This window comes from Geospiza fortis, unplaced genomic scaffold (assembly GCF_000277835.1).
Source record: "Geospiza fortis unplaced genomic scaffold, GeoFor_1.0 scaffold383, whole genome shotgun sequence".
NCBI classification, from domain to species: Eukaryota; Metazoa; Chordata; class Aves; order Passeriformes; family Thraupidae; genus Geospiza; species Geospiza fortis.
Window position 1 is genome coordinate 9,706 of NW_005054484.1, and position 14,661 is coordinate 24,366.

General features: G+C 39.5%; 1 protein-coding gene across 1 annotated transcript in view; it reads left to right on the plus strand.

The window, feature by feature from the left end:
- The first annotated feature begins 2,687 nt into the window (after positions 1-2,687).
- Positions 2,688-14,661, plus strand: part of UBA2 (ubiquitin like modifier activating enzyme 2) — a 13,991-nt gene continuing 2,017 nt past the window's right edge. Inside the window, exons 1-16 of the mRNA XM_031063180.1 lie at positions 2,688-2,765; positions 3,175-3,258; positions 3,528-3,598; positions 4,721-4,785; positions 5,217-5,317; positions 5,463-5,584; positions 6,248-6,315; positions 8,320-8,441; positions 9,221-9,320; positions 9,864-10,024; positions 10,940-11,033; positions 11,125-11,237; positions 11,689-11,844; positions 12,411-12,507; positions 13,067-13,172; positions 13,954-14,090. Of these exons, the coding sequence (XP_030919040.1) occupies positions 2,688-2,765; positions 3,175-3,258; positions 3,528-3,598; positions 4,721-4,785; positions 5,217-5,317; positions 5,463-5,584; positions 6,248-6,315; positions 8,320-8,441; positions 9,221-9,320; positions 9,864-10,024; positions 10,940-11,033; positions 11,125-11,237; positions 11,689-11,844; positions 12,411-12,507; positions 13,067-13,172; positions 13,954-14,090 (1,675 nt within the window). The remainder of the gene's footprint in view (positions 2,766-3,174; positions 3,259-3,527; positions 3,599-4,720; positions 4,786-5,216; positions 5,318-5,462; positions 5,585-6,247; positions 6,316-8,319; positions 8,442-9,220; positions 9,321-9,863; positions 10,025-10,939; positions 11,034-11,124; positions 11,238-11,688; positions 11,845-12,410; positions 12,508-13,066; positions 13,173-13,953; positions 14,091-14,661) is intronic.

Below are 14,661 nucleotides of genomic sequence, written 5' to 3' on the forward strand. Positions count from 1 at the left end.
CCGGGCTCCCGCCGGGCGCGGGAGCTCCTCCTTCCCCCGCCGAGCTCGGGCCCCTTCCTGGCGCGGCCGAACGTCCCCGCGAGCCCGCGGGTGGAACCGCCCGGGAGACCGCGCTGTGCCGTGCTCGCTGCCCGGCGGTGTCTTGAAAGTCTTTAGTTGTGCCGAGTGCCGCCTTTGCCGGTGCTGGGGGCGAGGGTCCGGGGAGGAATCGCAGCGAGAGACCCCCGGAGAGGAGAACTGTGCTTTCAGATCCCGGGATGTCAGTGCTGGCGCTTCCCGCGGGCTCGTGCTTTCACTTTTGCTTCCAGATATTAACCTGTGAACGCGTGCGGGAAGGGCAGATGTGAGAGGGTAGTAATGAAAAAGAGAGAGAAATACTGTTGGTGAAACTATGATTGCCTGGTGTCCGGACCTCTATTGTAGTAAAGAAGAGCATATGGCTTTACATCCAGCTAGAGCAGAGGTCTGTTTCCTTCAATGCCTTTTTGCTAACGTGCCCAGGAGTCACATCTGAGAGTTTTGTGACAGGTTGTGAGGAGTTTGGGTTTGCAGCCAGACTTGTTGAGCAGAGCAGCTCGTATCTAAAACCATATCAGCTTCTAGAAGAAAACAGTTACTGGTTTGCCATCTTATTCTTACAGCTTGGGCTTTCCTACTGGAATGCTTTTTAAACTTGTAGAATATGTTTAATTCCAAATTTTCCTTTCGGTTTGAGAGCCTATCCAATATGAACACTGCACCAGGGAAATAAATAACTGCAGAGGAGTGGGAGCATTTTCTGCACTGTTCCTCTCTTTTCCCCCCTGCTCTGCTGTGTCAGTTGTGTACTCCTGCAGTCCATCACAGCAGAGCTTAAAGCTCCTGATTTCCCAGTTAGTCATTAGGCATAAATCTCATCGGGGTGTGCTTTTTGTTTCCCTTGTTACAGTTTGGGGGTTGGCATTGCCTTTCCAGGCTGACTGGGGGCACCCCATTAACTTAAATACACGTTGGATCTGCCTTCATATGACAATATTGCTGGCAGTGTTCCATGCAACACATAAATAATGGTTTGATAACATAGGGAACAGGTTGGGTACAAGACAAGGTGAGAGCAAAAGAAGACTTGTACACAAAGAGGGAATTTGCTATTAGCAGAATAAAGTGCTTTTGTCAACATTTGTGATATTGTTGAGAGTTTTCCTCAGTTATTAAATATTAACAAACTTGAACATCTGAAAATACTTTTTATAAGTCAGTTGTGATTTTTTTAATAGAATATTAATACTAAAATAAAATCAATAGTTTTAAATACCAGACAACTAATATGAAACTTAAGTATAATGTCAGAAGGCTTACCCTTGCCCTGTGAATGAGGAACAAAATTATGTTTTTTCAGATCCAGGTCTGAATTAAGAGCATGAGTAAATCTTGTTAAGTGATGATGCCTTTTTCTCCGATTACCAAAATGGGAGCAGTGTAGTTGTCTTGTAAATGAGCTGTTAAATTCTCATTCTTAGCTAGACTGAAGCTTCTGTTGAGGTCTAGTGGTCTCAAGTTTTCCCTCTGGAGAACTCCCTTTGCTCCCTTTAATTGTAATTCTTGTTTTGAGCAGGAGCTGATGTTGCTTGTCATCTTCTCCAGTTGAAATATTCGAAGCTTTCTGGGTAGAGAAGGTTTTAACAGAGTTTTGCACTTTATTGTTTTCCCTTGAAGTTCTTGGGCTTTCTGGCTTTGGACTAAGCAAGCTGTGTGTCTTTTGAGGAAGGAACAGAGGTAGAAATGTGAATTATGCAAATGCTATTTTCATTAAAAGAGACAAGGCCATGGGTAGTTACTGTGTTACAGTGGCAGGAATGTTGACACTCTCAGATCTATAATCTATTTTCAAAACGTTGTATCTTTTAGTTTGCTCTGCATCCACAGGTGCTTTTATTAACTGTTTAAATAAAACTCTGTAGCTATTGCAGTTTTTAGTATGTTAAAACTTAGACCTTCAGTTGAAGATACTCCCATGAGAAAAGAGGTAGATTAATGCTGGGGTTTGGATCTCTCGTGCAGAGGTGTTCACTGAGTGTGTACTGTGCTTTTTTCATAATTCAGGTTTGGTCAATAAAGTCAGGAGCTGGTGAAAACAGCCTGAGCAGGTCACGTTTCAACTTCACACTGCACAGTCAGTCTGAGTGCTCTCTGGGTAGCTGAAGGTGTTACTGTCTGAGTATGTCAGCATTGCCTGGGGGAATGTGGGAGAAATATCTCTGATATATCTCAGAAAAAGCTCTGAAATATCTCAGAAAAACTCTCACTCTCCTCCTTAGAATGTTAAGGACAGGAGAAGCCTTCTGACAAGAGTTGTTGATCAGAGAATCTTTAATTGCACAAATAGTAGTGGTAACAAAGCTAGGAATAAATGTCAAAGTTCTAGTTAAATCTTCTTTATTCTTGTGGGATTTATGCTGTTCCTGTGTATATATTCATGAATGGAAGCATAGCTCTTAGGGGAATTTCAGTCATGTCATGCTTTGTGCTCTGTGCTGTATGTTTTTTAACTTTTTGATTGTGTGATTGGATTTGTTTTTTTATAAGTAGACTTCATAATTTGTTAATGTGCACTTAGGCAGTTGGTCCTGGGGACCACAGTGCCCTGCAGTGTGTGTGTGTGAGATGGCTGTGCAGGCCTGGATTCACTGATTCGGGTGCTCAAAGCCATGCTGTGTAAAGTGGAAGGACCAGTTGGTTTGGAGCAGCCTTGCCTGGGCCTGGGGGAAGCAGAGCCGGGGCTCAGGGTGGGCGGTGCAGGGAGGGGCTGGCTGGACCTGTCTGATGGATTTCTGCATTTCCCACTTGAGCTTGTGCTGTGCTCCTCAGGAACTGCTGCTGAAATCCTCATCCTGTGCCAGCAGGGCCGTCGGTGGTGGCTCTGCTCACTGTGTGGGGCTGCATTTTCAGCAGGGCTCTCTGCAGAAAGTTTGTTCTCATGTAGCCCTGCACTTCTGTCATGGTCCCCTGTCATCAATCAGAGGTGACCACTTGTGCCTCTTCAGTTGCTGTAGGTCTGATGTGACACCTGAAAAGGCTGAGAATGGGTCTGTAAGGTTTCTGCATTTTGGCCAATTGTCTTTTCTTCAAACTGTGTTAATGGTTTTGTTCCTTTTGTTCCCGTGAAAGTGAAATGCCTCTCTTGTGTGTTTATAGATTGATTTGGATACTATTGATGTCAGCAATCTCAACAGACAGTTTCTGTTTCAGAAGAAACATGTTGGAAGATCAAAATCACAGGTGAGGAAAAAGTCAAAGTTCAAGCCTCATTACTCAGTATTATTTTATAGATAGTGTTAGAAATATGTCACAATTTAGTTTCTGCTGGGAGGAGGTAAGTGTTGGTTGGCTGATCATGGCTATCCACAGCATTTCATTATTAAAGTATTTAAATCTCTTAAGGTAGTCAACTTACTCGATACACAGCTGGTATCAAGTCTGTCTTTTAGAAGGAAGGAAGAAATAATAAGTGTTTTTTTTGTTTTCTTTTTTTTTTGTTTTGTTTCTAGGTTGCCAAGGAAAGCGTGTTACAGTTTTGTCCAGAAGCTAATATTATAGCTTACCATGATAGCATCATGAAGTATGTTTGGTTTTAAGCTCTAATTACATGTTTGATTTGCAAGTACTGTGTTCTTTAATGCTACAATGGTGTGCTTTAAGGTATTTTACAAAGCTTCCTCAGTAAGGAGAAATAGCTGTAAATGTGAACTACCATGCACTTGAGTGGGAGTGTGGCTTTTGCATGGGTTTTAAGCTCTGCTAGTAAGCTGTAGAAATTTGTTTGTGTCTGTTTTTCATTTTATTGGCAACATTTGCCATATGAGTTTCTACTCTGTAAGGATGTCCTGAAGTCTTGAGCAATAATTAAATTAAGAGACATGTGAATCTTGAGTCTGTGATTAACAAAATCAAGTCCTCTGTGTGTGTGTGTAGGTAACTGTCATTTATATACGCCCCAAGCTGTTGAAATTTAGTCTTTATGATCTGCAACCAATGAGTAGAGTGCAAGATTATGTAGGGTTCCATTAGCTGTTCCCCATGTTTTAATTTATATTTGCCCCAGTTTCTAAAAAAAATAATATTCTGTACCTTGAAGGTTTGAAGTCTGATGTTGCTATTAGCCAGTGAAACACTGACTCACTGCTTCCTTCTCCTGAAACTGTCAATCCTGTTTCCTCTTTTCTCTCTTCTTCTCGACCTTCTTCTTTAAGTCAGAAAAATGCAACATAAAGATAACTGAAGTGTCAGGATTTAAGGTCCCATATGTTGCCTCCTCAGGGTATGGCCACACAGTCAAAGCAGTGGAGCTATCACAGCACAATGAATTATGCACAGTCTGATGAGCTGTAGTAATTACAGTGTGCATGTTTTAGCTACAGCTGATGGTTTTTAAGGTCAGTTACCACAGCTCAGCCAATTTACTCATTAGGTCAGAGTAGTTTAATCACTTTCCCTTGTCTGCCCATTTCATTGGTCAAATTAGTACTAATTGCAATAGCTTCCTTCCAGCAGCATAAAATTCATGCTTTCACCCAGCTTTAAAGTGGGTGGAAGACAAATGGGGCAGTTAAAGGGTAGCTAAATTTATAAATGTATAAGATGTGTAATTTATCACATTGGTTGCATGTGTAGAGTTTCTGTTGTGCAGTAATAAGCAACAGCTTGGATGTGCCATTTGAAATGTTGTTTTTGTTTTCCATAGCCCTGACTATAACGTAGAGTTCTTCCGCCAGTTTACGTTGGTTATGAATGCTCTGGATAACAGAGGTGAAGTTTTCACTGATTTTATATTGCACATGTTGCTCGTTCCCTGCTGCAGTGTCCTTTGAATAACAAGCATCCTCCTAACCCATCTGCAGCTGCACTAAGCCTCGAGGGCTTTGCTAGAGACTTGAAGGGGTGGTCAGTGCTTCTGCAGGTGCTCTGAAAGGAAATGTGCACTGCTAATTCTGCTTCATGGGAACTGCTGGGTACTGTGGGTACAGGGTGGCTTTAGTCAGCTGGTTTGCTGTGTTTATTAATGTCCATGTATCTTGTGAGAATGGGAAATGGGGCTTTGTGAAAATGCTGTAGTGCTCTATAGAGAAACAAGGTATGTTAAAGATAAGTGCATAGGATGCTAGTTTGAATTTGGAGAAGCAAAACTTCTTTTTTCTTAACTATTCAAATTTTTTCTTTAAAACCCTCTTGATTTGCAGCTGCCCGTAACCATGTGAACAGGATGTGTCTGGCTGCTGATATTCCTCTTATAGAGAGTGGAACTGCAGGCTACCTTGGACAAGTAACTGTTATCAAAAAGGTTAGGTGGGGTGTCGCTCTGGTCATTGGCTATTTTAGACAACAGGGAGTGGGTGTTTGGAGATAGAGTTACAGTTCATCTGTTAATAGCCCAAATGATCAGTAGCCTTCTCAGAGTGACAAGTAAATGCTTCATTTTTCACCAGGGAGTGACAGAATGTTATGAATGTCAGCCTAAACCAACTCAGAAAACTTTCCCAGGCTGCACCATCCGAAATACGCCCTCGGAGCCTATCCATTGCATTGTGTGGGCCAAGTATTTGTTCAAGTAAGTGACTTTTTTAAAGAAACAGGTACTGTGGTTCATTCTTTTGGTTTCTAAACATACAGAGAAAGAAATGAAATTGACACACTTTAAAAAAATTACTATAATGGATTTTAAATTAATTTTAAATTGATTTAGATAGATTATGGTGAAAACCTCCAGTTCCTTGACCTGGATGCTGGGGTGGTTATAAAGATGGAAGGTGGATTAATATTTAGGCCTTGCTCTAATAGCACAAAAAATCTGGCAGAGTAGTTTGGCACAGCAGCGTAGGTTGAGGTTGCTTTATTATTCATCTTTGTATGAAGTAAGCACATTTTTCAGTTTAACGCATGTTTTAACAAGTTTGTTGGAATCTTGGATATCCCAGATGTTCTAAAAATGCATTTAGTACTGCAGTGTAAATATTAGGTTGAATATTGGGTGAGCTACTGAGTGAGTTATACAGAAAACTGTTTGGCTGAAATCACTTTTGTATTGGGCATTTTGTGTTGCCCGTGTTAAGTCCACATGTGATGAATCCCAGCATGTTAAAAAGCAATGTGTGAAGTGGCAGTCTGTCTGAAAGCAAGAATCATAAAATGAATATATATCCATTAGCAAATATATGAGTCTTTATCCACATATGCTGAAATTCTGGTCTTGTTGTTCTTAATTATTATATAGCCAGTTGTTTGGAGAAGAAGATGCTGATCAAGAAGTCTCACCTGACAGAGCTGATCCTGAAGCTGCCTGTGAGTGTGATATAAGCTGGTGGCTTACCCTGTTACTGAAACATTCTGTTTCAGAGATTGGGACTCCTTTCTGTACATTTCTTAATGTTAGAGAGTTCAACTCAATTTTCTTTAAAGAAGATTCTGTTTCTGGCCTCTGGGAGGATTGTATTTTGAACAGAGTACTGATATTTATAGTCACTCTGCATTTCCCACTCCTAGCTGAGGGTTTGCAAGGAACTTCAGGAATTGTGTTTGAGCTTTTCTAGCCTGAAACACTTCAGCATTAATCTACATAGAAAGTATGTCCATTTTGAGTGATATTTTTTAGCTATTCATTATTTCTCTGTAAGGACAGTTATCGTAGTTACTATGAGGTGAATAAGCATCATTGTTGGTTGCTTCTTTTGGATCCTTTGATAGATGAATGGACTTGGGAGGGGGAGCTTAGAGGATCCTCCGACTCTTCAAATTCTTTGAACATCAGATAGTGATCACTGGACAGGTTGTTCCTACAGGAAGTGCAGAATGAAATAGGTGAGTCTTAACAAGAGTGGCTCTCTCCCAGCCCTCGCTCCCTGCCCAGAGCAGGGAGAACCACACAAAAAGGGAACCTCACAGGCTGGGGTAAGAGCAGCTAATAATGGAAACAAATCTGTAATAATATTGATCACAACTGGAATAAAGAGAGGGAGAATAAAACTCAAGACAAACAAGTGACTGCCCACTGGCCAGTGGATGCTCAGCCAGTCCTCAGGCAGAGATCAGCCCCTCCCAGCCAACTCCCCCAGTTTATGTGCTGAGTAGGGTGTTCTGAGGTCTGGAATATCCCTGTGCTCAGTTCAGGTCAGCTGTGCTGGCTCTGCTCCCTCCCAGCTCCTTGTGCTCCTGCCCACTGGCAGAGCACGGGAAAGTGAAAAGTCCTTAACTTGGAGTAACCTCTTGGTAACAGCTGAAACATCAGCCTGTTACCAACATTATCTCCTGCAGAATCCAGAACACAGCACCAGACCACCTACTAGAAAGAAAATTAACTCTCTCCCAGGCCAAACCAGGACATCCAGGGAAGAGTTAATGCAACGTTTATAAGGGAAGTTGTGCCCAGCAGGGCTCTGTGGGTCCGTGGAAGGAATCAGCAAGCCTGTGTAGAGTTTGTCTGGGTTAGGCTGCTCTGAATGTCCAGGGGGCAGATCCAAAAACTGTTGAGTGGAACCTGAGGGACATAAGTAGCCAAAGGGACAAAAAAGGCTGAAGATACTGAAGTGGATAAACTTGAATGATAAAGGTAAATGGTGATTAGAGGAGTCTCAGATGATTAGGCAAAGTCACTCAGAGTCAAAAAGATGAGACCTAACTTCAAAAAGTAGTAGAAAGCTCTGCAATACTGAATGACTGGGCAAGGATAGATGAGGCAGATAAATATGAAATAATGCAAATGATGCATTGGTGAAAGAGGGGAAACATTCCCAAATTTACATATAAAGTGATGGTCTCTGAGTTGATTTTTCTCATCTAGTCAAGGTGTTAATAAATAGTTCTATGAAAACATCAACCTGATTATTAGAAATCATGATAGCAATTGTTGGATGTGACTGGGAAAGAAAGAAAATTATTAGCATCTTCTAGAGATTTTTTTTGTTTAAAAAGAACCAGAGATAGGAAACCGATTTTTATGTTTGTTTTGAAAACCCAACCAAACTAAGACTCTTTAGCCAGAAAAGAGGGCTGGTAGGACATTTCTGGAGTAGCAACATTATGTAGAGAAAATTAGTGGAAAACAATTGTTCATTTTTTCTGCCAATAAAGGAGTTGGGTGATACCAGGTTAAATCAGTGAGTTGCAGTTTCAGAGGCAAAGCGGAACAAGCACTGTGCCTAGTTCAGCTTTTGTTGGGTGCAATAAAGCCATTTTATGCTCCCTGCATAATTTTGGTAATTTACTCTGGGGATAATATTTGGATGGGATTCCTTTTTCTTTTTTTTTTTCTTTTTTAATTTAAAATATTGGTTATCACTTTGTTAATAGGGGAGCCAGCAGAAGCAGAAGCCAGAGCACTAGCATCCAATGAAGATGGTGAGATTAAACGTGTTTCAACTAAGGAGTGGGCTAAATCCACTGGCTATGATCCAGTTAAACTTTTTACTAAGGTATGTTCTTTACATCAAATAAATGTCTTTATTTGAAATGCATGAGGTTCTGTAAATTTAAATCAAACTTGAACTTGGACATTTAATGGTAGCCATCAATTATGTGGTTCTGTTGTGGCATCCACCAGTTTTGCTGTTGTGTTGGTCTCTTGCAACATTTGCTTCTCTTAAGGGTTCCATCTGCACGTGTGGAGATGGCTGCAGCAGCCTGGCCACTGTGCAGACAAAACTCCACTGCAATTTCTTTTAATGGGAAAGAGCCTGTTTGACCTCTGGAATTGCATTGGGCATAATCACAACCAGTCTTAGGATTTAAAAGCTATCAGTCATCTGTGCATTATCAGGCTCTAGCATAAGAAAAGACAAACTGATTTAGGAGATGAAGTTCTAAATAGTTATTGAAAGTGGATAAATAGAGGAAATGAGCTTGAATGTAATGTTCATAGGTAGCAATAACTTTTCTTTGGAAATTCATTGGCATGTTCATTCACTTGTCTCAGAGAGGGCGTACAAAGAACTGTAGGGATGGCTTCAGTAGACAGGTAAACCACTCTTTGGACTACTGTTTCTTGATTTCTCACTTTACTCCTCCCCAAATTAATCAGAGCTATGTCTGCTCTGTGCAACGAGTGTTAGAGAGTAGGGAATAAGATTGAAGACTCTGTTTTTATGTAGTTGAAAATACTGTCAAGGAGAAAATCAAAACCTCATCAATGTAATTCTTATTTTTCAGTGTCTTTTTCCCCCCTTTCATTTGATTTTTTTTTTAACGTTTCCAGCTTTTCAAAGATGACATTAGATATCTGCTGACAATGGATAAGCTGTGGAGGAAAAGAAAGCCTCCAGTGCCACTGGACTGGGCTGAGGTACAAAAGCAAGGTAGCTTTCCCTCCTCCTACTGTACATTTGTAAATAATACCTGCTGTTTATTAATGCATCTCTGTGATATGTACATTTTTTTACTGCCACAGTTGAGATCTGATAATGAACATATTAATTCTTTACACTTCCTGAAGTTTTCAAATTTTTCTCTGTATAGACAACACTTTCTCTAAGACTGTTTTGCAGTTGTTGTTTTAGATGCTCAGTATTGGCTGTAGAAAATACACATTTAAAATTATGTCAGCTTATTCTAGGACACCTTACCATAAGCACTTATCATAAGATTTATCTCTGCAAGCTGTTTGGTTGAAAATTTACGTTTGCTGTAATTAGTGCATGTTTAGGTGACTGATAGCATAGCTGTAGTTGCAGTTTTAAATGCAGATTTGTTATAAAATGTTTGGGCTACTGTAGGTTAAGGATATTGTTCTTCAATTTAGAATATACTGAATTCTGCTGAAATTGGAAAGTTATTTGAGAGAGCTTCTGTGGAACTTAGAAATATTCCTGATCTTATTTTTTTTCTCTTTTTCCCCAAAGAGCAAAACATACCTGACCAGCAGAATGAGAGCTCTGCAGTGCTGAAGGACCAGCAGGTTCTCAATGTCAGGAGCTATGCAGACCTGTTTTCAAAGAGTGTTAAAACCCTGAGTCTTCACCTGGCTGAGAAGGCTGATGGAGAAGCACTTATATGGGATAAGGTTAGTTTGCAGTGTATGAACTCTACATGGGTAATACAAGTATTAGTTGGGCTCATTCAGTGTCCTTCAAAAGTGATACTACTTAACACAAAACTATCTGGCACCTCATGGAAACAGTTTCCATGTGTAAACAAATTCATTCTTTAAACACTATATTGTGTAACTCGCTGAGGGTAGGGATTAACTGCTGTGCTGCGGGTAACTTAATTCACCAAATTCCCCGGTTTATAAAAGCACAAATTCACAAGTATCTGTTGTGTTTTGATTTTTGAAAATATTTAAATAATGCAGCTTCATTTTTCCCTTACCTGTTTCCAATACATGCTCTTAGCCAGGCGTCAGTAGCTGGGGGTTTACCGACGTTCTGAGCAATCAGCTCAATGGGTGTGCAGCACAAGTTCTGTTGAAGAAGACTAGAATTTTCTCTTTTATCACCACACACAATATCACTTCCAGTCAGTTATCATTTGGCATAAGAAAAAGTAGTCTGTAAATGGGGGGGAGGCAAAATTTTAGAATATTACTACAACCAATAGTACAAATACTTCTCTCTGAAACACCCAGTGTTTGAAACTGGTTCAGAGTTAAAATTCAATGTTGAAAATGTTTGAAACATTGTAAGACTTAGGATTTAAACATTTTTTTAATGTACAGGGCATTTTATTAGTACAGATATACTAATTTGCTACTAAAAGACGTGTTTAGAATCTGTAGTTAGTATTTAAAGTACTACTGCTCTGAGTACACCATCTGAAAGAGGAAGTATATTGACTTTGAAATGGATTTTTGTACAGGTTTGTTTTTTTTTTAAATTCTGGTTTTTAAGGTTTTAGGAACCATGTGTAGCAAAGTCTTTCCAATGAGTAATCTGGTTTTTAAATTTTTTAAATGCTTTTTATATTGACTTCTTTTTAGGATGACCCTTCTGCCATGGATTTTGTCACTGCTGCTGCAAACCTCAGGATGCATGTTTTTGGAATGAACATGAAGAGCAGATTTGATATCAAGTGTAAGGATAAAATGGAACATTGTTTTATTTAAATTAAAATCTTCCTTTTTTCTTCTGCTGTTGAAAATCTGCATTCTGGTTTGTTTTGCAGCAATGGCAGGAAATATTATCCCAGCTATAGCCACTACCAATGCAGTGATAGCTGGGCTCATAGTGCTGGAGGGTTTGAAGATTTTATCGGGGAAAATAGATCAGTGTAGAACGGTAAGTGAGAATAAAATGCTTTTGCTTTCCTGCTATTTATTATTTGTTTAAAAGTTACATTTAACATTTTTTCACTATTGTGTAGTTTTACCGTCCCTCACTTGTTGATTCAGTAGATTCTGAGTATGCTGGGAACTTTCAGTCACAATGAAAAGAGAAGTGCAGGTCTGAAGGATCAATAAATTCCTGTGAGTTAATAAAAATTTACAGCTGGATAGGAGAGAGAGCCAGGCTGCCATCGCTTGCAGTGTGGCTGTTTGGTGTTAGAGCTGTTGGCAGGAGCTGCTCTGGGCCTGCACTGGGCCTGTGAGACTCCTGCTCAGCAGGCACAGCACAGAGGATTAGGAAACAGGACAGCCTGTCAGACCAGGATAAGAAAGCTGCAGGAAAACAGGCTTTAGACATGCTGCTAATTAGAGAATAACCTGATTTCTTCTTGTCTGTCCTCAAGATTTTTCTGAACAAGCAGCCAAATCCCAGGAAGAAGCTATTGGTTCCTTGTGCTTTGGATCCACCAAATCCCAATTGTTATGTATGTGCAAGTAAGCCAGAAGTGACTGTGAAACTTAACACACACAAAGTTACTGTGTTGACACTCCAGGATAAGGTAAATCTTGAGCTACAGTTACAGCTTTCATTTAAATCTAACACTGCAAATTATTAAAATTAGGTATTTGCTGTAGTATATTATACACTATATACAGTATATTTTGACCTAGCATCTCCTGTTTATGTTTACTATACATTTCTCTCAGCTACAAGAAGAGCTGATTAGCCAATATGCTTCTTGCCCATGTGTGTTGTATGTCTTGTGAAAGAATGTTTGTATTTTGTAAATTTTGGTGGTTTTAAAAGCTATTCATATCTGACAGCAAAAAAAATGAAATTTGCATTTCAGTTGAATGTTCAATATTACAGTTGTGGTCACAATTGATTTGTAATTCTGTCATTTTATGAAGTATCTGAAAAATTTTCTAGCTTAAGTTAACCTGTAAGTATCAGACCTCAAAAATATAATAATTTTGTTTGTGGAAGTGAACAAAAAAGTGTAGGCTTTCAGTAGATGCCTGAAAATGAGCCAGAATAATAAAATCAACATAATTCGGGGTTCTTTTTTTAATAAATCTTTTTAAGTCAGCAATTGAATATATTTTAATATATTTGTATTTTCAGATACTGAAAGAAAAATTTGCTATGGTAGCACCAGATGTACAAATAGAGGATGGAAAGGGAACTATCCTGATCTCTTCAGAAGAAGGTGAAACAGAAGGTATGTATGCTCCTGAGGGTCTGGGATAAGAGTACACAAACCCTTGGAAGAGACTCTGCAGAGTATGTGTGTAGCAGATGTTGCAGTGCTCACCCTGTGCACTAGTGTTTGAAGAGGGTTTGTGAGTGTTTGGAGTGGCTTGAGGACAGCCAGGGCTGTTGTGTGCAAGCTGCACGTGCAGCTCAGCTTTCCTGCCCAAAGCACTGCTCAGCTGGTGTGTCAGGATTCCTCTCAGGAACAGGTACCCCTGCATTTGCTGGCTCGTAGGTGCTGCTGTGTTCATGATGCCACAAAGCATCTCCAGAATATTCCCAAATTCAGTGATTATGAAGTGCTTGAACGGGATGCCATAAGGAGTAAATAAATCAAACATCATAAAGCTCCTATTAGGAGCTTTAAGTCCTAATAGGATTAAATATCAGCTTTTAATTTAAATATAGCTAATACATGTTAATCATATGTTCCTACATAAAAGTTCTGGAGTACTCCATGTTGATTCAGGTGTAAAGATCTTTCTATAAATAGCTCTGTACACTGCATGTTTTTACTGTTTTTGTAGCAAATAACCACAGGAAATTATCAGACTTTGGAATTCGAAATGGCAGTCGACTACAAGCAGATGATTTCCTCCAGGACTATACTCTGTTAATCAATCTGCTTCACAGGTAAGGATTTTGAAATCAAGATGTTTTGTGTATATACATAGAATGGTTCCACGGGGAATTTTTCACTCACAATTTACATACATGAACGAATTTCAAAGATTAAGCTGCTAAAAGGAAATACAGAGGCAAAAGAGGAATGGTTATTTTTTATGAAATTCTAGTTTAAGGGGTTTTGTTTTGTGTCTTTTGTTGTAGTCTTGTTTTGCTATGGTTTTGTTTTTTATAACAATAACTGAAAGAGGTTTATTTCAGTAATTTGTTGTTACACAACATAAGAATACGTTGCAAAAACAAATTAACCATTGGGGCAACCAACAAGCAAGAAACTGGCATTTTAAAAAAGGCCTAAAATTTAGAAAGGCAAAAAAACCCCAGCCTGCTGGGATAATAGATCCTCTCCTTGACTATGTGTATTCAAGAAGTCTCTCTGAACTCACTGGGGTGTGTATTGAACCCTGTGGAAGTAACAGACACACACAGAAACTCACACTGCATGTTCAGTGGGAGGAGGGCTGTGCTGTTAAGGAAGAAAGGTAAGCTCATGCAATGGTTTTTTTCTGATTCTTAAGCATTTGGAGTTGGTAGCACTGGGTGGAATAGTGTTTGGGAATAGACAAAGCGTAAATTATAAAAGAGGACTGAACAGATTTTCCTCTTTTTCAGTATGTTTTCTCATTTTGTCACAGTTGCAGCATGTTCTAATACTTGAATGGGTTGTTTTTTGTGTAAAAGACAGGATTTTATTTTCTGGCTGTTTAAAAGCATGTGTATTTTTCTGCAGTGAAGACCTAGAAAAAGATGTAGAATTTGAAGTTGTTGGTGATACCCCTGAAAGAATTGGCCCTAAACCATCAGAACCAGCATCCAGGAACATTAGCAATGGTAGTGATGATGGAGCACAACCTTCAACATCAACAGGTAATCAGCAGTAATCAATATTAAACAAAGCAGTCCTTCTCTAGTGCAGTCCAGTTAAAAGTTGTCTTCAGTTGTGTGATTTAACTTTGCCAATACACAGTAAAAGGCATTTGAGTTGCCTCTGTATGTAACTAATACTAAATAGAAAAATGCACATTTACAATATTTACAAAGAGCACAAAAGGCACAGAAGTTTATAGTACATACACTTTGAAATTGTTGTTTACCTGGTGTTCCTTTGCCTGTAAGATACGAGCACAGATTGGAGACACGAAGTATGTAGTCCCTTCCCTCTTGTTTGAGGGAAAACTAAATTGTAAGAGTATTGCTAAAATTTCCTCCAAATTGTATTAAAAATTGCATAATTTAATACATTTTTACAGTGAATTTGTGGTTAAAACCAAACAAAATCCACTAGATGTCTTGAAAGTTCGCATTTGGCTCTTCCCTTCTTTATACTCTCTGTTGTTATCCTTTAGCTCTGGAAGTCTGCTCACCCTTCCACTTCTCCTTCTCTTTGAGACTTCTCTCTCCTGGAATGTGGCCTCTCCTGCTGTTCTGCTGAGTGCAG